This window comes from Vanessa atalanta, chromosome 10 (assembly GCF_905147765.1).
Source record: "Vanessa atalanta chromosome 10, ilVanAtal1.2, whole genome shotgun sequence".
NCBI lineage: Eukaryota > Metazoa > Arthropoda > Insecta > Lepidoptera > Nymphalidae > Vanessa > Vanessa atalanta.
The window spans coordinates 793,820-820,447 of NC_061880.1; the positions used below are offsets into that span (position 1 = coordinate 793,820).

Below are 26,628 nucleotides of genomic sequence, written 5' to 3' on the forward strand. Positions count from 1 at the left end.
TTAAGTTTATTGTATTTGAATAACGAAAATATTTTGCTATGATAATTATAAATTTGTTTAGTGCTGAAACCAGTAACCTGCAAGGTGAAGGTTATTATAAACCGGTCAGGAGAAGCGAGGGTGCCTCGATTACTCCTGGACGCAGTGTTGCAGGACAGCGCGCTGCAACTGTCCAGGAGACAATACCTCTCCATCGACAACCTGCTTACCTCCTTCCAGAGGATAACACTTAATAGGTAAGTATTTTTATACTTATGGTCGCATACCGTAGGTATGATTCCTTATGCTAGGTCGCCGTCACCAACAGTGACAGAAATTTAAATCAATTTATACAATACATAAATACGCCGTCAAACGCGGGATTTAAAATAGTATCTCTCATGTGCCTGTAATTAAACTGGCTCACCATTTAAGTCGTTACACATTAGGACAAAATTTTCCTGTTTGGCGGTAAAATAACTATTGGGTAGTATTCAAACAAATGGATAAGCGCAAAGCTCTACATCCGACATGACTGACTGTTATTGGAGTACGAGTATGTGCAAAAAATTAAATGTTTTTAATGAAATTTTATTAAAAAATATTAATCAATTATATATAGGAAGTACAGGCATCTCCATCCCGGGATTCCCCTTCTAAAAGACGTTAAGAAGTGGTGGCGCTATGCATACAATGTGGTAGTTGAGCAACGTGTTCGTCCTTACACTTGGACTGCCATCAAAAAGCACAGAGAAAATTATAACATTTATAAGAAGACATACAAGAGTACTCTGAGAAGTCCGAATGATATCGAGCTCAAACTGGATTTGCAAAAGTGCGAAGACAGTCTTCCGATCATATCAGTGGTGATTGCGAGGGAGCAAGCGAAGTTTGAAGTGAGTTCTTTTTTAAGTTCTAATGAAAGTATACAAAAAATTAATTTATATTTTGGAATAGCTGTATGGTAAAATAATATCAATGGATTGAGGATAACTCATATACTTGCAATAACCGATAGCCGTAGTACTGTCTTTGTAAAAACCGTCACAAAGAAAATACAGATATCTGTGCTAAATATCAAAATGATCGATTATACGATGTCGAAGGCTAATAATCTAAAAAAGATATACCAGTATGTCCTTTTATATATCTACAAGCTGTCTTCGTTTCCGCAGCTATTGAGTCAAGAACCGGACAGAATAGATGTTGTAGAAACGGAATTCGATTGGTGGAGGCCAACTTCAGATAACGAAAGTGACTCCGATACGGAAACGAAGTCACGCGTGGAACTCTGCGTGAAGACGGAGCGATGTAAAAGTCTGTGGAGCCATTTGTCGAGCCCTGAGAAGAAGAAAGTATGTGAGCTAATAGGCTACGCTGAAGGTGCTCCTAGACAGGATAAGTCAAAGCAGTATATCGGTAAGTGAATTGTAGATAATAAATTAATAATTGTTGATTCATTTAAACAATATAACGACTTCTGGCAATTATTTCATATATTGAAAAATTTAATTTCAGAACACAAAATTAATCTAACCTTGGCAAATTGTACTTTGACGTTGATGAATAGGAGCAAGGAAGTGTTGGTGGTGAATCTCACACAGTTCCTTGCGTCCTTAGAGACGAGACCGTCAGCTAAGGCTTATAAGGTAAATTCGACAAAGCGTCGTAAAAATAAAGAAATATTTTTTATGTTTTCTTGTACCGAAAAATATTATTTTTACAACGAATATTAACTTATTTCACACCGCAAACATGTATTGTACTGAATACATACAAATGTTTTTTTGTGTATACTTTTGTTAAGAGCATTTTTGTGTATGACCAGGTGTCGGCAAGAACAGAGAGTATAGTTATCGAGGGCATGTCCTCCGATGGTGAGTTAGTACCCTTGCTGATAGCAGCTCAAGGCTCTTCGGTGGGTAGCAATACCGTTCTTGCGCTGGACGTGGAGAAGAATCCAGTTAACAGCCACGCAGACCTTGGTATCACATGTCACGTGGAGCCTGTGGAACTGGTTTATGTTGAGGTACACCATTAAAATTCATATTAAGCATAATACGCGCATTCGAAAGTTTCGTTCGCCTATGCGATTGCGCGTGTGAAGAGTAAAAAGAGTCGATTATAATTTAGATTCTATTGTTGGAAATGTATATCTAGTCATCATATGTTTGAAATCATATTCTAGAAAAGTAAATTTTCAAGAAATAATATATTTTTTACAGCACGCGTTCACAGAACTGATAAACTTCTTCCAAACTCATTCTATGACGCCCGAGGCGTTGGCCGAAGAGGTGTCACTAGCCGTTGAGCAAGTGGGAGCAATGAGCAAGTCTGTTTTAGCACACGCTATAAGTCGTAGAAAGGTGTTTCATTTGAATGTGGACCTCAAAGGACCTGCTATTATCCTTCCAGAACACGGCTGTGTGCACAAGTACGTCTACTTAAAATTAATAGAAATTATCGATTTTTTGTGGTTCTTTTACACTTTTTATTATTTAATATATACATTTTATCTCAAGTAATCAAAAAACACGTTACTGATTTAAATTATTGAGTAAAACACAAATTGAACTGTGTCTTAAAAGTATTTGAATATTATACGCTTGATATCACCCAATCCAGGCCGGGTCGCGTGATGGTTCTAGACATAAACCGTGTAGTCATAAAGTCGGATCTCCAACCTTCCAACCTCACGCTAGAAGACGCAACATGCATGGAGCTAGAAGAACGACTCTATGACCGCTTCCATGCTGAGTGCTCTCTTCAGGTATGCTAGCAGCTATTATTTTTTATGCTTCAAGTAATAGTTGTAGCTCGTTATGTTTTTTAAGTAATCTTTAGTGGTCTCCAATATTATATTTTTTGTAACATTTTTGAACTGATTTTAATAAATTGTTCTAAAATTTAGTATAAGATTTTGTATGAAAATTATTCTGATGTATATATGTATATATAAATATATTGTCTATTGGAAATGTTTGATCCTGAAGGTGCTGTTCTGTGAATGGAGCGAGGCCTGGCGCGAGGCTCGCAAGCACGGCGACTCGGAGCTGCACCTCATACCACGGCTGCGCGCGCAGCTTGTCTTTTCCACCAGCATCAAGAAGGATTATAAGCTTTTGCCCAGGTTACTATAGTTACTTTTATTTAATTGTGTTGTATTCTGGATACAGAAGCTATGTTAAATCTAAATGTCTCGTTCTAAATTAAATGGGAAGGCGAATTAGTTATTAGTCCTTGTCACGTTTATTTATCATCTTCGTTCATTGAGATTGGCGCGAAAAATATAATATATTTTTTATTTTAAATACGTGTATATTATACACGTACTTAAAACCAACATTGAAATCGGAACATAACAACAGCATTAACAATGACTGATGAGAAAATGAAACCTAACCAGTGACAACAAGCGTTTTCACCAAAAAAGAAAAAATCTGCTATTAAAGCAGAGATTTCGATCTCAAGTAAATAGGTAATTTTGTTCAAGTTGTTATTTTCGTTCGGTCGATCATCGAATCATTACTTAAAAAAATATTAAAAAATCATTCATTCATTAATATTTAAAATAAAATATATTCCATTATGATTTCGTAATATTACATAATTTCTCTTGAATTCAGATATAAGCTAAATATTTCACTCTCGAGTCTTAAATTCAACCTGTCTGATCGAATCATCGGACATTTGTTGGATTTCGTCGACAACTTGCCGGTTCCTGTTCCAAACACCGTTCCGGTCTCCTTCATGGATTCTGGAGATTACGTCGAGGAGTTGGAGGACCCGGAATTGATGGAGGCGTTAGAGTTAGACAGAGTGACAGCGGATCCTGGATACAAAGAGTTGATCAGATTAAGGCAAAATATTGTGGCGACATACTTCAGTAGGAATAGGTAAGAATTATTTTCAATATCTTTTTTTTTTTAAATACAACATTTACCTTTTTGTGCCAGTTTTCTTCGTTCACATAATTTTCTTAAAAAGGTTATTATTGCATTTATACCAAATATCATAAATTATTTTCTTTTAAAAAAATCTTTTAATTCTGATCTCACTCCGGTTGTATATCAGATTACAGTCCCATCAAATTATGAGATGTATTAATATTAACTTTCTTGCCACGTACATGTCCGCATTATTTATATTAATTTTATAATATTTTACGCAAATTTAGGTAGTATTAGTAGCAGTACTAGTATTTTTAAATTTATTAAAAATACTACTACCCAATTTACCTTTAAAATTAGTCGCTTAAAATCATTCAGCAGGAATTTTCGTTTCGGATTGTCATGACTAAAAGTCTGTCAATAGATTAAAAAATATAATGTCATCTCTAAGATCACAATGACGTTTTAGGGCAGCTGAGACCAAGACTGATGGTGAAAGTGCCAGATCACCGGCTGAAGAATCGTTACCCACAGCAGATTTTAGCGATGAAGACGTCGAAGAGTATGCACGTTCTGTTGATTTACCGGGTTTCGATGATAACGTTTCGCCGAGTAATACTATTGGAACATTGATGAGATTTATTATTGGTGAGTTTTTTTCATAAGTGATAATTTGTTATTTATAAACAGCAAACATTTAGTAAAACAAGGTAACAATTAGGTATAAATACATCTCCTAAAAATATATGGGTAAGTAGACGGTTTTTGACCTTTTTATGATGTATTTTAGTAATAAACGTATAAATCCATTGTGTCTTTGGATATATTTAAATTAATGAATGCAACTTTTAATCTATTTCAATAATTTTCATTTTAAAACAGGTGAGATAGTGATCAACTTAAATCGGTCAAGCGAGTTAGTGGACAAGCCGTACATCATGCTGAGTGTCAGCAAGGTTTGTCTGGATGTGGCCCTGATGCAATTCGGACCCGCTATCCAGCTATCGATAGGCCAAGCGCTTCTGACGGACAAACAGCATCACAGCAGTACCGGGCAGTACTTGGAACTACTGACGAGCTCAGGGGAACTTTTTAATCTCCTGTATAGAAAAGTAAGTGTAATCTTACAGTAAGCCAGTAAATTGGTACTTTACAGCGTAAAGGATTTATTATAAAAAAGTTAAACCATCGAGACTGTCATAAAAGCTGTCTCAGTTAGTCTTACTCGAAGTCGTGTGTAAAAAAATGTAATACCGTATATCAATAGCGCCGATGCTTTGAGAATATACGTTTTTTATATGAACTATTATATTTGGTTATCTTCTAAATCATACTTACGTCGGAAGGGCTTAACACAAATAAAGCTTTTCCCCTATTTCATAAATTTAAAACTTATAGCCAATATTAGCACATGCATGATCAACGGCGCTATTCGTTTAAATAAAATATCGAGTCGCCGCGTTCAATCCGATCTATAATTGTGACGTGTAGGTCCGCGCGAACTGCCCCGAGTTCCGCTCGCACTTCCACAACGTGGAGCAGGCGCTGGTGGCGGACGTGGGCCCGCTCGTGCTGCTCGCGCACGCGGCCGCGCTCGCCGCGCTGCGCAACTACCTGCACTACCTGACCCACAAGTGAGGCCACACGGTTACACTAGCTTACGACCTTGCCCTATTAAAATCTTTAACCGAAACTATAATTTCGATTATTTTTCTTGTATTCTAGACTAGTTTTGTTCTGTATAGTCCTCTAGACTATAGGATACCCTGATAACTATTCTATATAACATAGTACATCTCACTAAACTCTCACAATTTGAATAACTTTAAACTATTTTAAAAACAAATAATTGGAGTTATAAATCCTATGTAACCCATAAAATTTCATAACGACACATTTACTAAAACGGATAACATTACCTTACATTGAATTTGTTTCTGTTTATAGAATACAGAAGCGACATTCTCTAAATTTTACGACGATGATCTTACCAAAGACCAGAACGTTATGGGATTATTTAATGAAGCCAGAAGCAGACCCTCCCGTGCCACCCGGTGCAACTAAGTTCAGTTACTCGGTCCGGTAAGTTTTTAAATCCTTTTAGTTCGCCTTTGTTGTCATTCATCCTTAGAATTTGAACATAATTATTTGAAGGACATAAGTAACATTATTGAAAAATATATATAAATAAAAAAATAACTTTTTAAGTACAAGTTTTCGCGACAAACGTATTCACATGAAAACCTTCTGATTTTACATCGACGACAATTAAATTCTTTGGGGACACTGGCAAAAGGGAACAAATGGCGATTATTGTGGAGATTCTGGATTCCATTCTAAAAATTTCAATAATTGATATGATTAATCAATTATTATGAAATATAATTGATTGCCAGATTTACTATGAAGAGCACTAGACCACATTTCGCGTCAATGAAGAAGATGTCGTAGAGTCCTATCCAAAATCAAAATCAAAAATTTATAAAGTAGTCCTATGGACTTGATGCCTAGTAATAAACCAGCAGGCATATTGAAATAACTTAAATCAAATTAAAATTAAAAACAAAATACAAGGACAGTAAACACACACCCATCATTTATATTCTACCTGTAAACAGCACTAGCACTAACACAGGTATACTTAGTATTGTTGTGTTCCGGTTTGAGTCGGGTGAGTCAGCCAGTGGTGACCACTTATTATCAGGTTCATTTGCCACTCCTGCATATATGTAATACAAAACAAATCTTAAATTTATTTCATATAATAAAAAATTATAAAAGTAAATTTTATTTTGACCAACACCAAAAGTGTATGTGTAAAATTTCAGCTCAATCCGTTTTTGTATATGTCTAAAATTTCATTTACTTGATTTGAAGAGATAAGTGATGGTTGTAAATGTTAGTCTATCTAAGTTTAATATAAATTTGATTAAAAACTTTTTTCAAATTATTTAAAATCAATACTAGAAATTACATTGTAAATAGGATATTTTGTTCCCAGATTGTCGTCGGTAACGGCGCGTTTGGTCCAGGCAGAAAATCCTCTGGTGGAAGTTCGTATAGCAGCGCTAGAGAGTGACTGCGTGTTCCGAGCTAACGACAGACTTATCTTCAAACTTTATCTCGGCTCCTTGCACGTCGACGACTTGGCCGAGGCCACTCTCTATCCCAAGGTTTCCTTCAATTAAGATGTATATGTTTTATCATTTCTGGTAAAGTACAAATAATGATATGAATAATTATTTCGGTACCTTGTAATATTTTGGGTAAATCTGTATTTTCAGTTGGTGTGGCCAGACGAGGACAAGGTGCTGGAGATCAAGTACGTGCGCTCGGCGAGCGGCACGCGCGCGCGCGCCGACGCCGAGCTGCGCGTGCAGGCCGGCCGCCTGCACGTCGTGCTCTTCTGCTCCCTGCTCTACCATCTGCAGGTGACAATTCAGAAGTGACAATTCAATAGCTTACGATCGACTATGAGATGATGGAATTGGTGATTTCGACGGTGGTTGTAAAAACGTAATGACCATTGTAATTATGTGTAGCCATTGAAATAAATTAACATTAACGACACCACCTTCGCTAAGAAAGGGTCACAGGGGGCCGATTAGGGGCGGGTCGAGTCTGTGCTGAAGTTTTCGTCCATCCCCTGCAGCAATTCCTGGAGGCGCTGGTGCCGAGCGCAGCGGCATCGGAGGCAGCAGCGGCGGCCGAGCGTGAAGCGCAGCGCCGCGCCGGAGCCCTGCGCGCCGCGCCATTACGCGTCACTCTCGCCATCGAGGTACTTGTTCAAATTGTCCAAGACACTTGTCCCAATTTTAGAAAAGTTAAAAAACTACTCAAGTTTTATTGTATTGTATCTTGCGGCATTATTGGAATGTTATTCTCAGCTTATTTGTTTATTTCAATAATTAATGAAATTTAAAACTATTTGCACATTTGAGACATTATTATTTGTCTAAAAATTATAAAACAAATAGTTTATTATAAAAATTCTCAGATTATTAGTATCGTGTTTCTTATCAATTCCTCAGATTCATGGTCCAGTATTGCTGCTGCCTCAAAAACCTTCTTCACCAAATCTATTAGTCCTCAATACGGGTAAGTTGTTATAAAATAAAAAAAAAACAACAATCTTAGACTTATACTGTAATTAATGTTCTCAAACTTACAAGGTAAATTGTATTAATCAGAGTTATTCATTATTTTTGTTTTACTTAAATATCGCATTACAGGTGATTTGCTCATAGAAAACTTCTTCAAAACAATAAACGCTAGCATCGAGTCCAGCACGCCAATATACAGCCCAGTGATTGATAATGTGCTGATAAAGCTTGTTAACATCACCCTGTCACGAGCTGTGATGACGCTGGCTGGCACACTCGAAGTTCAGGTGATTAAATAATATGCTTACAAAAGTCGATATCTAGGGGGTATACACAAAGTGGTCGCAGAATATTTTAGAGATAAATGTATCTTTGTATTCTTAATTATTTATTTCGATTGGATAAGAAGTTATAACCAGTTATTAAAACACATAGCATTAATAAAAGTAATAAATCTCGGCAGGTCGCTTATTGAACTTAAATGTTTAATTTACAGGAACCGATCTTAGAGCCAATATCGGTGCGATGCGATTTAAAACGCACCGTCGGGTACACTCTGGTGGCGAATAGCAGTGCTTATAGGGATTTGCTGTTATGCGAAGCAGATATAGTCATGGATGTGGTCACTATCAACCTAGGTCAGAAGGATCTGGCTACGGTGCTGGCTGTGTGGAGCGATAACCTCAGTGAAGGGCACTATATTGGTAAGATTTTAATATTGTAAATGATATAATTTCCGTTTGACGTAATGTTAGGAATAAATTATACGAAGAAATCGTAAGAAGGGTGAGTGAGTCATTGCAATTACAGACATAATAAGCATTTAGTTAGTTACATCACGTACTGAAAACAAATAATATAATGATTTTGGTGCTAATGATTTAAAAAAAAAAAGTTTTAATTACAGGAAGTATCGTTCCAACTTCTCCGGTAGAAGTGCCATCATCTGAAGTGACAGTTAAGAAGCTGCAAGCATTTTTCGCTCAAGGTGATCCCGTGAGGAAAGAGTCTGTATTTAGGTAAGAATGTCTGATAGATATATTTAAAAAATAAACTTCTTTGCGGTGCGAGAAATACTCGATTATGTAAAGCCTGCCCTGTATGTGAATTTTGAAGCGATAACGGAAAATATCACGAGAAAACTTGTACATATCGAATAAAATAATGCCACGTGCATCTCATTGAAACGCGTATACACTCCAAAATTTCTCCTCACGAGAAGAGGAATCTTTTACCCAGCTTTAGGATATTTGCTTTCCTTTTTGCTCAATTGATCACTGACAATTTTTTGTAGGTACACCTTGGAAGGAGTGGAATTAAAACTATTCTCAGATATGGATGAAATTCTAAGTTCGCCGGTACGAGACCTGAACCACGGTCTAGCGAAAGTTACAGCCGGTGAAGCCAACGTCCTCTTCGACTATTACTCAGACTGCAGTATTGAAGTGAAGGCCAGTTTACAGAGTCTGCTGATTGAGGATATTCGTCCTGATTCAACGGTCGTCATTCGAAGGTAGGTGCTAGTGACTGAAGACTGTAACCGGAGCATACACAGGCTTAAAAAAAAAATTGGGCAATTTTTTTTGTGCAAATACGCATTTACAACTGTATGGAATAGCTATATAAAAAGTAAATTTTTTGATGTATTTTTCAATAAAATGTAAATAATCTTATGTTTCATCTCAGGCGTGTGCAAGTGCTTCAAATGTTTTTCAAATTTTTTTTTGTTTTGGTTTTAATAACGAAGCTATTATATTAATAATGTAACGTCATTAATTAAGTTATGAATATTTGTAAAATCTTAAATTCAATTAAATCCAAGCGAAACAAAACTAGGCATGCAACGTCTTTTCTTTTTTAGCTATAATACTCCAAGTGTTTCGCCTTTCAGGATCTTCGAGTCTCAGGGGGGTGGCAGTCGTTTGGGAGGCGGGTTCTCGGTGGTGCGGCCGGCGTTGCTGGAGGCCTCGCTGCGGCGCTCCGCTCGCGCCGTGACGCTGGACGCGCGCGTGGAGCGCACGAGACTCAACCTTGCGCTGCCCTTCCTCCTCCGCCTCGCAAAGAGTGTCCTCGACGCCATGCCGGGTAATTAATACTGAAAGAGCCCATTGAGTGCAAGATCTCGATCAAACACTGCAAATTAAAAGAAGAAAATATTTGCCTATTGATTGTTTGTTATTTATTTTACTAGGCGATAAAACGATGGAAGGTGGAGTGATCAACCATGGCTACGTGGGTGACGCACCGACGCGAGGAAATAACAACAGACCAGCGCGATTTCCGAGCTCTAGTGATTCTACTAGCGGCTATTATTCCGCCGGTAAGTAAGTCAGAATAAAACAGACGCATCTATTAATAATTTATACAATATATACTTTGAAGTAACTCATAAGAGCGTAGTTTGTAAGCGTGGGAATTTATTTTAGAACACACACATAGGTACTTTCCAATAATACAGTTGCATTATGCAGTGTATCGTACGCATCCCCGGAGACAATTAGTTGCTTGTTTTAGGTGCAACGAATAAATTAAATTTTCATTGCGCGTTCATAACGTAGGATTTATAAAAATACATTTAATTACGAGTAATGTATTAGCTTTAAGGTTGTCACTCACAAACACAATTATAAATTATTTGTTAGCATAGGGTGCGGTCAGAGTGCATTAAGATGCTTAATATACATTATGATTTTTAATGTTTCAACCGCAATCTAAATTCGTCTAACTAAATAATTATTATTTTCTGGATATTTTAAGGTTGGTATGTATATCGATTTAGTAAAATACTTAAATTTTATAAATAAAAATAGGTAAATATTAATCAAATATTTTTTTTTTTTTTTTTTAACTAACAAAAAACCAAAGACAAAATACTTTTTTTGTTGGTTAAACAAGTCTTTATTATTAAAAATTCAATTACGTATTTTTATGAAATAATTCAATTAAAATTATTTTATATTACCCAAAAATCAGGGGGGTGGGCCGTTGACGGTATCTGATCATGAAAGGTGCTAAGTATAGCATCAATACACAATGGAATGTATATCAACCGTTTTTTATTAGCACTATGCACTATTTTAATAAAGCATTTAAATAATTAGAAATTAACCAGACGAACTAAGCGACATGAGTAATAGTATGAGTTGGCGTTTGTTTTACATTTCGAATTTAGAGAAAAAAATAAGCAGGATAGTGCAAACATTCCATTACATTCAGGTATATTCAGGTATTCACTATGTTTATTCTTACAATTTTGTACTTTTATTCGACATTACTGGAAAGAGGTTACCCTTTGTATACTTTTTAGATTTGATTTTCTTACTATGTGATTAATTATCGCATTTACCTAGTTTATGTACTTAAGTGTAACAAATATATTATAGTTTGTTACAAAAAAGTCCAAAACTATTATAAAAAGTAAAAATTAACAATGGCATCTAACGACACTCGCGCCCCACCCTTATGCTAACTTATCTATGTGTGCGTAGACGTTTCGCGAAATTATAAGACTCGGCTCGAAATAAAAACTGACGTGCTCTCACCTTAGGCTCTGGGGAGGGAATGAAAATTTATTGACAGAAATGTCGAATAATAAGTCAAAATCGTCAATTTTTTTTCTCCATACTAAAAAGTATGGACGACGAATGCCAAAAAGTAAGCAATATTTAAATAAAAATTACTATAATATTGTGTGATATAATAGAAATTGAACATGGTGAATTTATTATTTACACTTTTGTGTCTCCATTTAAACAAAAATACATGTATAAACTAGCTGCTCAGTGTTAATGCACAAACGGTTAGAGTACGACGTGTGTGAAGCGAGTAGATAAATAATTTTTTTGTTGTTTACGACTGCTTCAACCGATTCTCCGTAATACTGTGTTATCGCTGCCTTTGTATTAGTGTACAAACGCATAATGACTGCTGTTGACAATGGCTAAAGGTTCAATGTTGAGTACTAATGACTTAACAAACCATTTGAATGAGATCGACGATAACATGAACTGCATAGAAAAAACTTATGTTGAACAAATAAATCTGGAAGAGGATATGGATATGATAGAAATAAATAAAAAACGTATACGCAACGAGATAGAAGAATGTAATGAAGAGTGGCAGCAAGTTTCAAAACGCATTAAGAAAAAAGTCAGGACGGTCAATAATTCAGAAGAGGACTTAATACAAATTAGCATTACTAGTAAAGAAGTATTGCCGAAACAATTCGCTTTAGCCAAAATTTTACGTGATAATCAAATAATGGATATTATTAAAGTTAAATACATAAATCCATACAAAATCCGATTAGCTTTTGATAAAGAATCTTGTGCAGAAAAGTTTTTAAAGTGTAAAATATTTAAAGATATGGGGTGGCGATGTCAAAAATCATGGGAGATGGGCTTATCATATGGCATTGTTAAAAATATTGATGTAGAGTTATCAGATGAAGAAATAATGAATAATTTATCTTGTGAGTTCGAAATTTTAACGGTACAGCGCTTAAACCGCCGTAAAGAGGATGGTTGGTTTCCTAGCGAAACTATCAAGATTGGATTTAAAGGACCAAATATTCCGGCGCATGTATACCTCCTGGACCTTAGAATTAAAGTAGAATCCTATGTATTCCCGGTGACTCAATGTTCTCGTTGCTGGAGGTTTGGACATACACATAAAATGTGCCCATCTAATAAAATCATTTGTCCCAAGTGCACTAAAAATCACCCGAATTGTGAAAGTAATTTTTTCATATGCAGTAATTGTAAAGGAAATCATATGCCCTTGGATAAAATATGCCCCGTTTTTAAAAAAGAAAAAAGGATTCGAGAAATAATGTCGGAGTTCAATTGCTCATATTTGAAAGCTCTAAGTATTTATGTTCCTCCTTCGCCGCTTTTACAAACTTTTCAGTCAGATACAATTCCTTCAAAGCCTAATATAAATCATGTGTACGCGCCTACTTTGCCTATGTCATCAGATTATCCTAAAATGGAAAATGTCACCCAGAATGTTTCTGAGAATCTCAAACCTTTCGAAAATGAAAAAAATATTAAAAAGAAGAAGAAGAAAAAGAAGAAAACTATTAAATGTGCTGAAAATGTGTATGCAGACATAGAAGTGTCATCGGATTCTGAGAATAGTTATGAAAAAGAATATGAGTGTCATAAAGATAATTTACCTAACAATAATGATGAGAACCTTTCTAAAGATGAAATTAATTTACATCGGGAATTGATTGATAAACTTAAATGTATTATTTTTCAGAAAAATATAAGTATTTCATCTAAATTTAAACAAATTGTGCAAAAAATAATTGAGTGGGTTACCTTAGTAGTAGTTAATTTTTTTTCAGATGTTCCTCTAGTTAAGACATTATTTAATTATATACAATGCAATGGATGATAATGTTAAAAAAATCGTCAGATTAAATATTATTCAGTGGAATAGTAGAAGCCTAAGACCAAAATTAAAATTATTTGAACATTTGTTGATTCAAGAAAAGATCCATATCGCGGTGGTTAGTGAGACTTGGTTCGAACCAGATGCCTTTATAAAAGTAGTCAATTATAATATTTTTAGAAATGATAGAGATAATTCTTATGGTGGAGTAGCAATCTTTATTCACAAATCAATTCAAGCTCATTCAATCGACGTAGAAGTTGACAACAATGGTATCGAAATTGTAGGGGTTAAGATATTAAATTGCAAACAAATTGAATACATTTTTTCAATATATTGCCCTAGTGATGTACAAACAACTCAACGAGATTGGGAGAATTTATTTTCGCTCGCCAACCGGAAATCATTATTGTTAGGCGATTTTAATGGCCATCACATAAGCTGGTCTTGTAAATCAGATACTAGAGGTGTTCAAATTTATGATTCGTTACTGGAAAGTAATCTTGTCCTGCTTAACAACGGTAGTCCTACTCGAATTCAATTGACCGGAAATATTTTACGCAAGTCATCGCCAGATTTAAGTTTAATCAGCTCAGATATTTCATTGGAATTTAATTGGACAGTCACTAATGAATGTCTTGGCAGTGATCATATGATTATTAAATTGAGTACTTCAGTACATTGCGAATTAAAAATATTAAAGAAACGTAATTTTAAACGCGCCGATTGGGTTGGTTATCGTGAATATTTAGAACTCCTTTTTTTAAGTTTCAATTTTACAGATGGTATTCAAAAGGATTATGATGTATTTAATAATCTTATAAACACAGCTGCCGACAAATATATTCCCTACATTAGATTTTGTCGAAACCCTGACACTAAATTTATTCCTAAATCATACTGGACACCTGAGCTATCAAGAGCAGTGGCCATTCGTCGCATTGCCCTAAGAAATTTTCGTCGTAATCCTATACCGCGTAATTTAAGCATTTTAAATGATAAAATAAAACAGACTCAAAGACTTATTAGAATAGCACAAAATGAAGCTTGGCAAAAATTTTGTTCGTCCTTGCAAGAGCTTTCTACAACTTCCGAAATGTGGGAACGCATGAAATGGCTTAAAGGTTATAAAATTCAAAGATCTCCGATTAGTGAAGCAAATGCTAATAATTTATTACGAAACTTGTGCCCAGATTTCAGTTGTCGAAATTCACCAAACTTCACATCGCACAATGAAAATTTAGAACGCAAAATTTCTTTACTTGAATTAGAAACATGTATAAAATCTAAAGATACTGCTCCAGGACATGATGAAATTTCATTTTCAATGATCAAGCGTTTACCAATTGTAGCGAAAAACATATTACTTAATCTATATAACCGAATATTTGGGTCAAATGTTGTACCAAAGCAATGGCGGGACATATCTATCGTCCCCATTCCTAAATCTAAATCTAATTCAGGTAATGTTAAAACTTTTCGTCCAATTTCTTTAATTTCCTGTATTTGTAAAATTTTTCATTCAATTATAAATAAAAGGTTAGAGTGGTACATGGAAAAAAACAATATTTTTTCTTCAGATACAGTAGGGTTTAGAAGGGCACGGTCTACAATGGATAGTCTTAGCGTACTTGTGACTAGGATACAAACAGGCTTTTGTAAAAACTTCGTAACTGTCGGGTGTTTCATGGATATTGATAACGCATATAATAACATAGATATATATACATTGTTACATACATTAGACAAATTAGGCGTGGGTGCAATGTTTTGCCGTTACTTATGGAATTTTCTCTCAAAAAGATACCTTAGGATCAGAATTAACGATTTAACTATTTCTAGAAAAACTAGTCAGGGTATAGCGCAAGGAGATCCATTATCTCCATTGCTGTTTAACATTGCAACAATTGATATATGTAAATCAGTTAATAATGTTCATATTTCACAATACGCTGACGACTTTGTTTTGTACATAACGCGTAAAAATGTTATCGAGGCAGAAAGAGAACTTCAAATAGGTGTGAATAAATTTGTTAAGGTAATTGCTAAATTAGGATTAGATATTTCATCAACGAAAAGTAAAGTTTGCGTGTTTAGAAAAGGTCATAGTAGAAATTCAGTTAAGATTTTGGTAAATAATTCTTCTTTGGTTATGGTAGAACAAATAAAATACCTGGGATTATGGTTAGACAGATCTCTTAGGTGGGCTAAACAGATTAATTATTCTTGTGAAAAAATCTCTAAATTTCTTAACGTATTTAAAGTTTTAGCTGGTTATGGCTGGGGCGTTCATCCCAAACATTTGAGACGACTATATTTGTCCATTATTCGAAGTCGATTAGATTATGCTTGTTTTTTGTATAACGACAGTAGTGTCTCTCATTTGAATAAATTGGATAAAATGCAAAATAGAGCTTTAAGAATTATCGGGGGTTACATTAAGTCTACTCCGACCCACGTGATGGAATGTGATCTGTGTGTTCAACCGCTTTGTTTCCGTAGATTCTATTTAGCCGGTAAATTTCTCTTAAAATCAAAATCTTTTACAAATAGCCCAGTAATCCAAGAACTAGAGCAGTTTTCAGCTTTGAATATAATAAATTTATGGCAACGAAAACGTAAACCTTTATTACTAGAAGTCTACGATATTATTAAATGTATTGAGGTTCATAGCACTAATTTCCTAGATTTCTTTTCTTTTCACACATGGACTAGTAATATAGATATTGCAAACGTAATTAAAACAAATATAGTACATATCAATAAACCTAAAAGAACCTATACCATAAATTATTTAAATAATTATTGTAACAATTTTATTAATGAAACTTATGATGACTACTATAAAATTTTTACGGACGGTTCTAAAGATGGTCAACTGATAGGTGCAGCTTTTTTTGACGCGGAATCGTCAGATAGTATGGGTTTTAAAATTAATTGCAATATTTCAATAATGCATGCTGAGTTATTAGCTATCTCTGAAGCCTTATCGTATATATCATCTATTAGCTATGATAAATTTGTTATTTTCTCAGACTCTAAAAGTTCCCTTCAACACATAGCTCGATGTACATCTAATGCTAGAAGTACTCCCGTAGCCTTTAGAATTTTAAAACAAATATGCTATTTGAGAAAACAACAATGCAAAATAATTACTTTGCAGTGGATTCCATCCCATGTGAATATAGTAGGTAATGAGATAGCGGATACACTCGCTAAAATCGGAACTTACGAAGGTGTTGAAATTTTTGTAAAACCCTGTTATACTGAATGTCTGCATGTGATTAAAAATAAATGTTTTGACTTGTGGGCGGAATATTTTGATAAAAAGTCGAAAGATAAAGGCATCTGGTTTAGGACCATACAGTTTCAACCTCTTACTATACCTTGGATCGACACCGTTTCACTGGGTAGAAAGGACATTGTGACTGCTCTACGCCTAAGATCTGGACACATTCCATTAAATAAATTTCGCCATATGATGGGAAAATCTCCCAACCCTTATTGTTCCGTTTGTGGGATATTGGAAGACGTCTACCATATTTTAATGGAATGTGTTCGGAACGAAAATAAGCGACGTCAATTTTTTAGCAGTATACTATTCCACATGAACGTTGGCGAGTGTAATAGCATTTTATCAGTTCCTGAGTCAAACTCTGCAAAACAATTGTATAAGATAGTTTACCAAGCCTTGATAGAACGACCATAAACTTATTACTAAGAAATGTATATACACCGTTTGTGCACTAACAGAGCGACATAGTCGCTTTAGCGACAAAGCTCTTAAAAAAAAAAGAAAAAAAAAAAAAAAAAAAACTAGCTGCTAAATAGCTTAAAAATGTTAATAGAAAAGGTCGATTTCAGTATTTGGAGTGATGTTGACGATGAATTTATTAAGTTATTGATATATATTTTATAAATATGATCCGGTGAAACTTGAGATATATCTATTCACATACTTAATGTATTTTTTTATCCATAATCAATGCTCCAGTTTTAAGATATTTTGAAAATAGTAAGCGCTATTTTAGCGTTCCGCAAGGACTGTCCTCATAAGCTTATCGGTTCTTGTCGCTAAATTATACGCCGAATCTGTTCCAAATAGTTGATGCGAAGGTTTTAAAAAAAACTGGTTTTCACTACTGTCCACACTAAGTGATGATGTAAATTGAATAAAACTAAAAAATATTATCGTCATATTAAGCCCGATCCCTAATCATCAAGAATCATTTATACGATAGCTTATTAAATTATTATATATATATATTTCAGCAACATCGATATCAGAAGATATGCCAAGTTTATCGATATCGGTCCAATGTCGCCAGCCTGAAGTGATGTTCTTCACAGATCTCATGAAAACCGAGGGTCATGCCTTGCTACTGAGAACTGAACTCCTAATTGACTACTCTTGTCATTCTAATACTGAGAATCTCGTTGTTTCTCTAGCTGGCCTCCAAGTTATGTCCAAATTACAATCTAAATTAAAGAATCTACCACCACAGTTAGTTTTGAAACCATGTGATTTGGAATTTTCCAAGAGTTTCAAAAACGTGGAAGAAGGCGTAATTGTTCGTTTGTCTGTATCCGAAGTCGATATACATGTAGCTGCGACCACAGTACATACAGTTGTAGGTAAGTTAACATTGCATTTTTTGGTATTGCGTTTATTAATACTAATGTCATATTTAACTGTAATTAGGAGTCTTATATGTTTTCTAAGATAAATACGATATAAATAGCATCGGGCATAGAATAAAAATAAATGTATTAATCCATTTACAGATATCGTAGAAGAAATTACAGCAGAATTAACAATACCAGATGAGAAGGATGCTTTTAATTTTGCAACGTATAACCCTAAAACGGAGAAAAGTGATGAGGATCTCTGGTCTCCGAAGAAGCTGACACCGTATGTCGGTTTCCATTCTGAAGATAGCTATATCCAACCGAAATATCCCAGTGTGAAACCAGCGGAGACATTCGTGGTAGCAGTGCCCATTGTTCGTGTGACTTTTGAAATTGAACACACTGTCCGAGTACCAGTTTTGCTGGTGAAGGTAAGATTTTTCCTTTCAATTTTTTTCGCGCTAATATCCAGATTAGACGTTTTTTGAATAGAGTGAACTTAGAAGCAATAGATTTAAGGCTTACTTATAAGTATAATTCTCTCATATATAAGTTTAATTATTAAGTTTAATATAGATTTAATATAATAAGTTAATATATAAGTTATAACTTTTACGGTATATCAAATGTGAACTGTGAGACATTATGGGTTTTTTTTTAAATTATGCTGTTCGTATACTAATAGCTTGTAATCTTGGTATAGCTCTCAAGCGAGTTGTCACTACACGATTGGTCGCGTCAGCTGCATGGCAGCGGTTGGCTGTCGGCGCAGGCACATTGCTACAATGAGCGTCTCGATGTCTGGGAGCCACTGCTGGAGCCTGTACTGCAGGACAACGTTCAGCGCTCTTGGGAGATCAGTGCTACGTTGTTTCAGGTAAGTTGTGTTATTATCGAATAACAATAAACCTACCTGATTATATACATTGATACATTTCTTTGCGGTTCCATTCATTCTTCATTTTATGAATAACTACGATATTTTTTAGGCAAAATCATATCCTATGTCTTCACAATTATCCACAAAAAACAATGAAGAAAGTATGTCTGATAACGTACCCGCGGAACCACCTAGAAAACCAAAGAAAAAGAATGAATTTGAATCAGAAACATCGGCTGATGAAGCCGACACGGATAGTGAGATGGTATTCATAAGGAATCCTAATGGAAAACAAAACAGAGGCTATAATGTTGATACCAATACTTGCAGTATGTCCTTCTTGAAAGCACTAGACGTTGAAGAATCTGATTCAGATAATGAAAATGGCATGCTTGACAAATTATCCAATGCTATCGGCCATTTATTTACAGAGTAAGTATTTAATTCTTTGCCCACGAAAATAAATTAGATATTCATAATTAACAACATACGCAATTACAAGCAATATCATTCTATATGTAGCAGCGACTCTAGCATTGATGAGATGAGCAATGATGAGGATTCATCAGCACCTGAACAAAGCGAGGTGGAAGTCAGTGATAGAGAAGAAGAAGTAGAAGGAAAAGCAGTGTCCTATATAGATGGTGAAGAAAAGAAGAAAGTAGAAAGTAAGAGTGTTACGGTACAGGTAAATAAATCAAATTAAAATCTAACAGTAACTCTTGATATAAAAGTTACAAAATGATGTTATTACATTATCATTTTCTCAGGAACCGGAACGTGAAGATAGTGTGGAATCATCAATAGAAGACACGCGTTTCTGTACCTACATTGCACTCGAAGCAAGATCACCATTAAACTTCACAGCAACTCCAGCAACCGTGAGAGCTATGCAAGCGCTGTCAAACGCTATAATAGATCGCACAGCTGCAGTAACAGCTATTGTAGCTGCTAATAGCGGCTTACAACTGGTAAACGACATAGGTTAGGAAAAGTTTAAAACCTTTTTAATATATAGAAAGTCATCGAATAAAAAAAGAACTGGTTCTTATAACCAAATCTAAACGCAGGAGGAGTAAATTATAATAAATAGCTTTAACAATAAATTGACCCGATAACATTGGTCGAGATCTCAAATAATATCGTATTCAGTATGTATTCGTGAAAAACTGACGTTTTCCAAGATCGGCGAAGTTTTTATAGGAACTTTGGAAGTAAAATTAAAGTTTATATACGTAGTTATGGAATAGTGTTGTAAGCTATACATTTGCTTTGATCCGATTGAAGCAGACAACGACAGTGACCTTACTAAAGTCCATGTATGTACAGGGCCGGGCTCGTCGGTCGTGTTGCGCACGCGAGCTGAGACGGACCTCGCCGGCAACGACCGCGTGCTCGCCGTCGCCGACTATGACCACTCCAGCAGAGCCAGCACGCCAGGTCACTATTACCATAGCATGGGCTTCATGTAGAAGGACATATATATACTTCTCAATTTATCTATATCTTCTAAATCAGCGTCTAGCTTATTAGGCCGCAGGCCCAAGGCCAAATAAGTTCTTATAAAATTTATTTAGGTAGCATTCAATATAATATCTTATGTTTAGTTGAGATCCGAATGTCTGACGACCGAAATTCAGATAGAGGACACTTGTTAAAGTGCAGCAGCAGCGGCATTACTTCACATTACATGTGGTGTACACAACAATATTCAAAAAACATAGTGTTATTTAATAATTTATTTTAAACTTTGATATTTTTTTGAAGTTTTTCAAATATAATAACAGTATAAAATATTAAAAGCTCATTTTTTTCCATAAGGTTGTGACACATCTGGGGCGGATTTGCTTGATGAGGTGGAAAAAGAAACTAAACAAGAGATGACTGACATTAGTGATGAATGGGACTGGTGAGTGGCAACATTGCTTGACCAATAATAGTAACGTTCTCGTTGGTCTAGTGACTAGCTATATTATAGGTAAATCATGAGGATCTCATGATTTGATGGAAGATGAATGATGTGATAAGTGATTCAAGGAACTTTCAATAATAATTGTTTCAGTTTTGAGGGTGGATTCCCTGCTACGTGTTCGCTTTCGGGTGCGGAGCGCCAATCCCCGGGTGCTCCGCCAGCTGCAGATGTGCTTCTCCGCCGTCTCACCGACCAAACGCTCTCCATCCGCTTGCACGACTTCGACCAGCTCAACGTAAGTGACCATACATTTCTTGAATATTAGTTAAATAAATTATATCAACATAACTTTAACACAATGCATTTTATGAATCGCAGATCGTATGTCCTCAACGCTCAGTATCGAAGCTTCACGTTTTACATCCGAGCAAGAACGGGACACGCTATTACATCGTGATAGAGCGAAGTACGAAATACAACAACAAGAAAATTGTTGTACGATCACCATTACAGGTACGACTTCACCCATATGATGACATGTTGTTTTTAAATGCAACAAATACAGCCATCGATACGCTACATCCCACGGGTGATTTGGAGAATAAAGAAGTAGTAACTTAAAGAAACATTAAGAGACAATTGAATACTAACTGTGTATCAAACGTTCTCTCCGCTGTGCAGGTGCGCAACGAGACGTCGTACGCGCTGGAGCTGCTGTACCGGCGCTCGGAGCTGGAGGCGGCGGGCGCGCAGGCGGAGGGCGCGCTGCGGAACCCGTTCTGCGGCCTGCTGCGCCTCGCCGTGCTGGCGCCGCACGACACCTACAACGTGCCGCTCTACGTCGCCTACCACTGCCGCCTCTTCCTCGTGCCGGCCAACTTCGAGTGAGTGCTTCTCATGCTCGCATCGAATTCAATGACCCGACTGATTAACTGATAGCACCACATCTTTGAGATATAATACATAATTGTAGACTTTAAATTTGCAGGTGAGTTTCGTTTCAAGTCGCAGTGGCGATTTTTTTATTTTTTACGTCATGATAGATGCCCTTTCAGACATGTATTCCACTGACAATGGAATTGTATATGCAATACAAATGTCTAATAACGAAGCCACGGCCTAATTACTTACGGCTCGTATTAAAAAAAATACCTTATAACTAATTATTATTAATTAATATAAATTGATATTGTTTGCTATTATTTGTTAATTATTTCGTTCTAAACGACCCATCCAGAAGAAAATTTTGGAACATCTTCTTTTATTAAAAATAACTTCTGAATATTTTAGAAGCTACCAAGCACCTACTCAGGGTATATGGTGGATGGAGCTGGTCAACGACTTGGGCAGCTCGCGGGACGTCGTGTGTCCCGCTATGGATGATACTGACCCCAGCGTGTTCGCTATGAAGGTCGTGCCCGTTGAAGGTAGAGTTAGACAATATACTCAACATTATTATATAAACTTGAGATGGTCTCGTATTTTGAGTGTCCAAAGATATGTTATTTGTTTTTATTAATGAAATTAAACTTTTATTAAAAATGTTTAACCTGTTTAAGGTTAAAGAGTAAACATGTTTCCTTAAGGATGTATAATATTTTGAAGTGCAAACGTACCATGTTTGCACTCCAAAATATTCATTATATTTCAATCATATTTCGTATAACTTGTTGATATACATAATTTTAATTTAGCAACATCATGTAGATCAATCGTTCTTCGTTAAATTCAGCCAACGGTCGGTCCCCCAGGTTGCAAGTCGGCACAGGTGTCGCGCTCGATCCCCAACCTGCTGCTGCGCGTGGTGCCGCCGCTGGCCGTGCACAACCGCCTGCCGCACGCGCTGCAGCTGGCGCGCGACGCGCTGTGCGTGCGCGTGGAGGCGGGCGAGCGCGCGCACGTGTACGCGCTGGCGCCGCGCCTGGCGCACCGCCTGCAGCTGCACGTGCGCTACCTGGGCCTGCCCTGGAGCGGCGCCTTCACGCTGTCCCCGGGTACGTCTCGTCATGCCGGTCGTGTTTGCTCCATCGGTGTTTGTTGACTTGTCATTGTCGCGGGAGGAAATATGTTTGATTTATGATGCTAGTTCTTACAAATAAATAATAATATCTCAACAATGTCTACGATACTTCCCAAGATATGACGGAGAAGACGATCAGCATGACGACGGAATGCGAAACGGAGGGTGGTAACAAGCGGCTCACGGTGCGAGCTAGGCTCCAGCAGGGACCCAACCTGAGGCTGCTGCTGTACGCGCCATGCTGGCTCATCAATAAGACCGGCTTGCCGTTGCAGATTAAGGTACTACTTATTACGAAAGAGGTATATATGGATCTCGCATTCTCGCCCAGTCCATCGACTGTAACCGCTCGACGTGCCTGCCCTGTGCGCAGGGCCGCTCGGACGCGTGCTACGAGGTGTCGGAGGAGCCGCTGCTGTGGAGCGAGCGCGAGCGCGTGCGCGTGCGGGCGCACCAGTCGGGCTGGTCGCGCGCCGCCTGCCTGCGCGCGCACGCGCCCGGCCTGCTCGTGTGCACGCACTCCGAGCGCCGCCTCAGCTACCGGATGCTGCTGCACGTGAGTGACGCGCGACGTCTGTCTCATTATATCTATCGGTTCGATCTCTTAGTTTGTATATCATATTAATCCTATGATTAGGTATCCCAATGTTTGAAATGTTTTATTATGATTATTGAATTGATTAGTATTATTTATTTATCATTCATCGTCACATTTTCGCAGGTGACGCTCTCCGAGGTCTGTCCGCAGCTGACAAAAATAGTGACATTCCTCCCGTATTTCATCGTGTACAACGACACGAAGCGCCACCTCCGCTTCATGGAGGAAAACGAAGCCGCCGACCTGTGGATAGACCTGGCGCCGCAGCAGTGCACGCCCTTCTGGCCGCAGACGGACTCCATGGCCATGCATTGCAAGTACCGGGACTCGACCGTCGTCTCGCAACACTTTTCCATCACAAAGAATCATTTTACGGTGCTGCGTATGGATAAGGGGGTGAGTTGCTCTTGTTCGGTGCAAATAACATATTTTGTATCTACGATTCCGCACTAATTACTAATTCAAAAGTTTAACTGTCCCTTACTTTGAGCGAGCAAATATGGGTAGGTAACACCCACTCATCAGATATTCTATCACCAAACAGCAATTATTCCAGTTTTAAGGATGTCACAAGGATTGAGTAAGCCAGTGTAACTACATGCTCAAGGGACATAGCATCTTAGCTCTCAAGGGTAATAAGTAATAGTTAATATTCCTCACTGCCAGAGGCAGAGTTCTTGAGACGGTGGTGACCGCATACAATCAAGTGGCAAAATTTGCTCGTCCGAATATCTATATTATAAAAAAAACAAGGATTTAAAACTTTCCTTTAGTTACTTATTACTTATGTTCGTAATCCTATTATGAAACATTGGTATGTCATAATATATATGTATATACCTATATAAATAGGCAAAGACAAAGCAGTTCAGTACCTTTTTCTTTACGGTTGGTTAACCGATTTTCATAATTGTTTTTTGTTTGCTATAATTAACCAGCTTTAGTTTAAAAATGGAATAAGACCGACCCTTCGACATATGTATGTTAATTTACATATGTTTTCAGTTATAATTCAATTCGAAATTATTGCGCATCCGATTCAAAGGTTTAATTAGGAAAATAAGTTTATAGTTTAAAAAAAACTTGGTAATATAGTTTATTACTTTAATTCAAATAAGCATGTACTTGGTTATTGCTTATTGAATAAAACATTAAATAGTAGCCTTAAAATAAATAAAAATACTATTTTAAATCTTAATTATACTCAAATTTAGGTCTAGTAGGTTTTTCGAGACTTAAGGTTCCATCGTCGTGCAGAGTGTACGCGGTCCCTTTAGATTTGTGGGTCCAAATTTTTATAGCTTTAAGATGAGCGTCGCTCTGTTCCTTAGCGACGGATGCTGGTGGAGCTGGTTCCACTTCGAATTCATTGTTATGACTTGAAGGTTTTGAAAATTGTGAGGATGATGAAAATGATGATAACGGCTTGTTGAAGGGTCTCTGATTTGATGGTTTGAGATTTGATGTTACCTGAGGAAAAACATTCTGATTTTACAAATGCTAGATATAAAGATTCAATAAATTTGTAAGGGTTTTTAAATGACTCTTGAAGGTTTGAGAACGAAGCGAAATCGTAATTTTAAAGAATGCGGATATTGGTTTTTGTGTCATGTATTGTCTGTCTCCTGCAATAAAACAACCTATAAAATAGCTTTTCTTACTATCGAATGAATTTGAGTGTTTTTTGTAGAGTATTTGAGCAACACATAAATTTTCCAACGGTTATTATATTCAAAAAACGCTTCGTTCTGCGTACTAACGTTTATGTACGAGACGTAATTCGAAAGCATCACTGTAAAAAAAGATATATACGTTTTAAAATCGTATATATATGTGACGTACAACGACTTGTTACTTGTAACTCAAAAATGATTGGTTCCTGATATACAGTAACGATTCGTATAATACAGAAACCGGGCTTTAACAGCTATAATATACTTACTGAATAATGTGGTACACTGTACGAGTTAACTGAATGTAGTTTAGAGTTTTCGTAACCCATCAAAGGTAGATCGGCAAAGTTTTCTAGTTTATATGAGGAAGTCTCAGGTTTTAGGACTGAAGGCACATCGTTTGTGTAGGAAACATCATAATCGTCATTTCTTAAATTAGTCGGTCTCGGTAATAGTTCCTCTTGCATTGTTCTACTGTCGGTGTATTTATCTCGATTCTCGAATGACATATCATCGATTTCTTTCTGAATATGAGCGTCTAAGAATGAAAATTGTGATTTGTGCATAGATTCCTCGCCCTCTAAGTGGCCTTGAGAGTACGGGCCATAATTATTTAACGGTCCTGCGAACTGACTGTTCTCGTAATTTACATTTGAACTATCGTTATCGGGGCCATGGTATCTGTTTTCGTCAGGACGTGTATTTGGACTATTCGGTATTCTATCACTTTCGTACGCCTGATATTTGCTTGGTATATTTTCATTACTGTTAAAGTCCTGGGGATATTCGTAATTACTGTTATCACTCGGTTCACGATATCTCATAGAGAATCTTTCTTTTTCATTTGCGTATTTTACTATTTTATCCAAGTCTTTTTTTGAAAGATATTTAAACAAATTATTTATATCTTCGTCTCCCAAACCTTCGTTAGTAGGTTTTTTACTAACCTTGTACGGCCTTGAGTTGGACGAAATCGGGGGTCCGACATCGTTGGCAGTGTATCCAGGTGGTGGAGTGTAGGAGAACGGACCTCTAATGGGATGACTGAATGGTGGCCGGTTGTAAAATTTGAACGGTGTGCTGGGATAATGTTTCGATCGTCTTATTATTGTGTAGTCGGTCCGACATCCATAGCAGCGACCACTTTTATAATTGTAACAATCAATATACACTACACACGAAATGAAAATGAAAATAGATGTCATCAACATCTTTGGACCTGTATTAAGCTGTCACGCGTTCTTTGATAACTGAGAGGAAGTGAAATTTTTAACGAAATCTTATAAGATCTGACCGCGTGGACGAAAGTGGCGTCAATTGAGTTAGCGCCTGTAACGCGGTCTCCGTAAATACGGCCTCACGTAACGAGCATTGTGCAATACACTTTCATATAATAATTATGGTAAACTGTAATTTTTATTCTACGAATATTTTAAGCGATGTTATTATTAAAGAATAACGCAATCCTCCTAGTCGCTTAAAATTTAGGTCATAAATTTTGTGCATTATACTTTTTAGTAAGTTCAGTAAAAAATCAGCTCTATGAA

General features: G+C 36.6%; 1 protein-coding gene across 1 annotated transcript in view; it reads left to right on the top strand.

Annotated features, from left to right (window-relative positions):
* The window catches only part of LOC125066727 (vacuolar protein sorting-associated protein 13A-like), a 42,745-nt gene that overhangs the window by 6,408 nt on the left and 9,709 nt on the right, over nucleotides 1–26,628 (top strand). Inside the window, exons 5-43 of the mRNA XM_047674961.1 lie at nucleotides 62–236; nucleotides 602–875; nucleotides 1,155–1,398; nucleotides 1,498–1,628; nucleotides 1,808–2,008; nucleotides 2,205–2,413; nucleotides 2,605–2,749; nucleotides 2,973–3,109; nucleotides 3,606–3,875; nucleotides 4,339–4,517; nucleotides 4,752–4,981; nucleotides 5,361–5,503; nucleotides 5,817–5,951; nucleotides 6,871–7,042; nucleotides 7,154–7,300; nucleotides 7,522–7,647; nucleotides 7,901–7,967; nucleotides 8,102–8,259; nucleotides 8,469–8,676; nucleotides 8,880–8,991; nucleotides 9,267–9,485; nucleotides 9,864–10,057; nucleotides 10,164–10,292; nucleotides 17,642–18,004; nucleotides 18,155–18,429; nucleotides 18,702–18,875; nucleotides 18,988–19,310; nucleotides 19,401–19,566; nucleotides 19,649–19,862; nucleotides 20,208–20,318; nucleotides 20,700–20,787; nucleotides 20,941–21,085; nucleotides 21,169–21,303; nucleotides 21,472–21,674; nucleotides 22,081–22,217; nucleotides 22,542–22,784; nucleotides 22,928–23,091; nucleotides 23,184–23,366; nucleotides 23,532–23,804. Of these exons, the coding sequence (XP_047530917.1) occupies nucleotides 62–236; nucleotides 602–875; nucleotides 1,155–1,398; nucleotides 1,498–1,628; nucleotides 1,808–2,008; nucleotides 2,205–2,413; nucleotides 2,605–2,749; nucleotides 2,973–3,109; nucleotides 3,606–3,875; nucleotides 4,339–4,517; nucleotides 4,752–4,981; nucleotides 5,361–5,503; nucleotides 5,817–5,951; nucleotides 6,871–7,042; nucleotides 7,154–7,300; nucleotides 7,522–7,647; nucleotides 7,901–7,967; nucleotides 8,102–8,259; nucleotides 8,469–8,676; nucleotides 8,880–8,991; nucleotides 9,267–9,485; nucleotides 9,864–10,057; nucleotides 10,164–10,292; nucleotides 17,642–18,004; nucleotides 18,155–18,429; nucleotides 18,702–18,875; nucleotides 18,988–19,310; nucleotides 19,401–19,566; nucleotides 19,649–19,862; nucleotides 20,208–20,318; nucleotides 20,700–20,787; nucleotides 20,941–21,085; nucleotides 21,169–21,303; nucleotides 21,472–21,674; nucleotides 22,081–22,217; nucleotides 22,542–22,784; nucleotides 22,928–23,091; nucleotides 23,184–23,366; nucleotides 23,532–23,804 (7,202 nt within the window). The remainder of the gene's footprint in view (nucleotides 1–61; nucleotides 237–601; nucleotides 876–1,154; nucleotides 1,399–1,497; nucleotides 1,629–1,807; nucleotides 2,009–2,204; nucleotides 2,414–2,604; nucleotides 2,750–2,972; nucleotides 3,110–3,605; nucleotides 3,876–4,338; nucleotides 4,518–4,751; nucleotides 4,982–5,360; nucleotides 5,504–5,816; nucleotides 5,952–6,870; nucleotides 7,043–7,153; nucleotides 7,301–7,521; nucleotides 7,648–7,900; nucleotides 7,968–8,101; nucleotides 8,260–8,468; nucleotides 8,677–8,879; nucleotides 8,992–9,266; nucleotides 9,486–9,863; nucleotides 10,058–10,163; nucleotides 10,293–17,641; nucleotides 18,005–18,154; nucleotides 18,430–18,701; nucleotides 18,876–18,987; nucleotides 19,311–19,400; nucleotides 19,567–19,648; nucleotides 19,863–20,207; nucleotides 20,319–20,699; nucleotides 20,788–20,940; nucleotides 21,086–21,168; nucleotides 21,304–21,471; nucleotides 21,675–22,080; nucleotides 22,218–22,541; nucleotides 22,785–22,927; nucleotides 23,092–23,183; nucleotides 23,367–23,531; nucleotides 23,805–26,628) is intronic.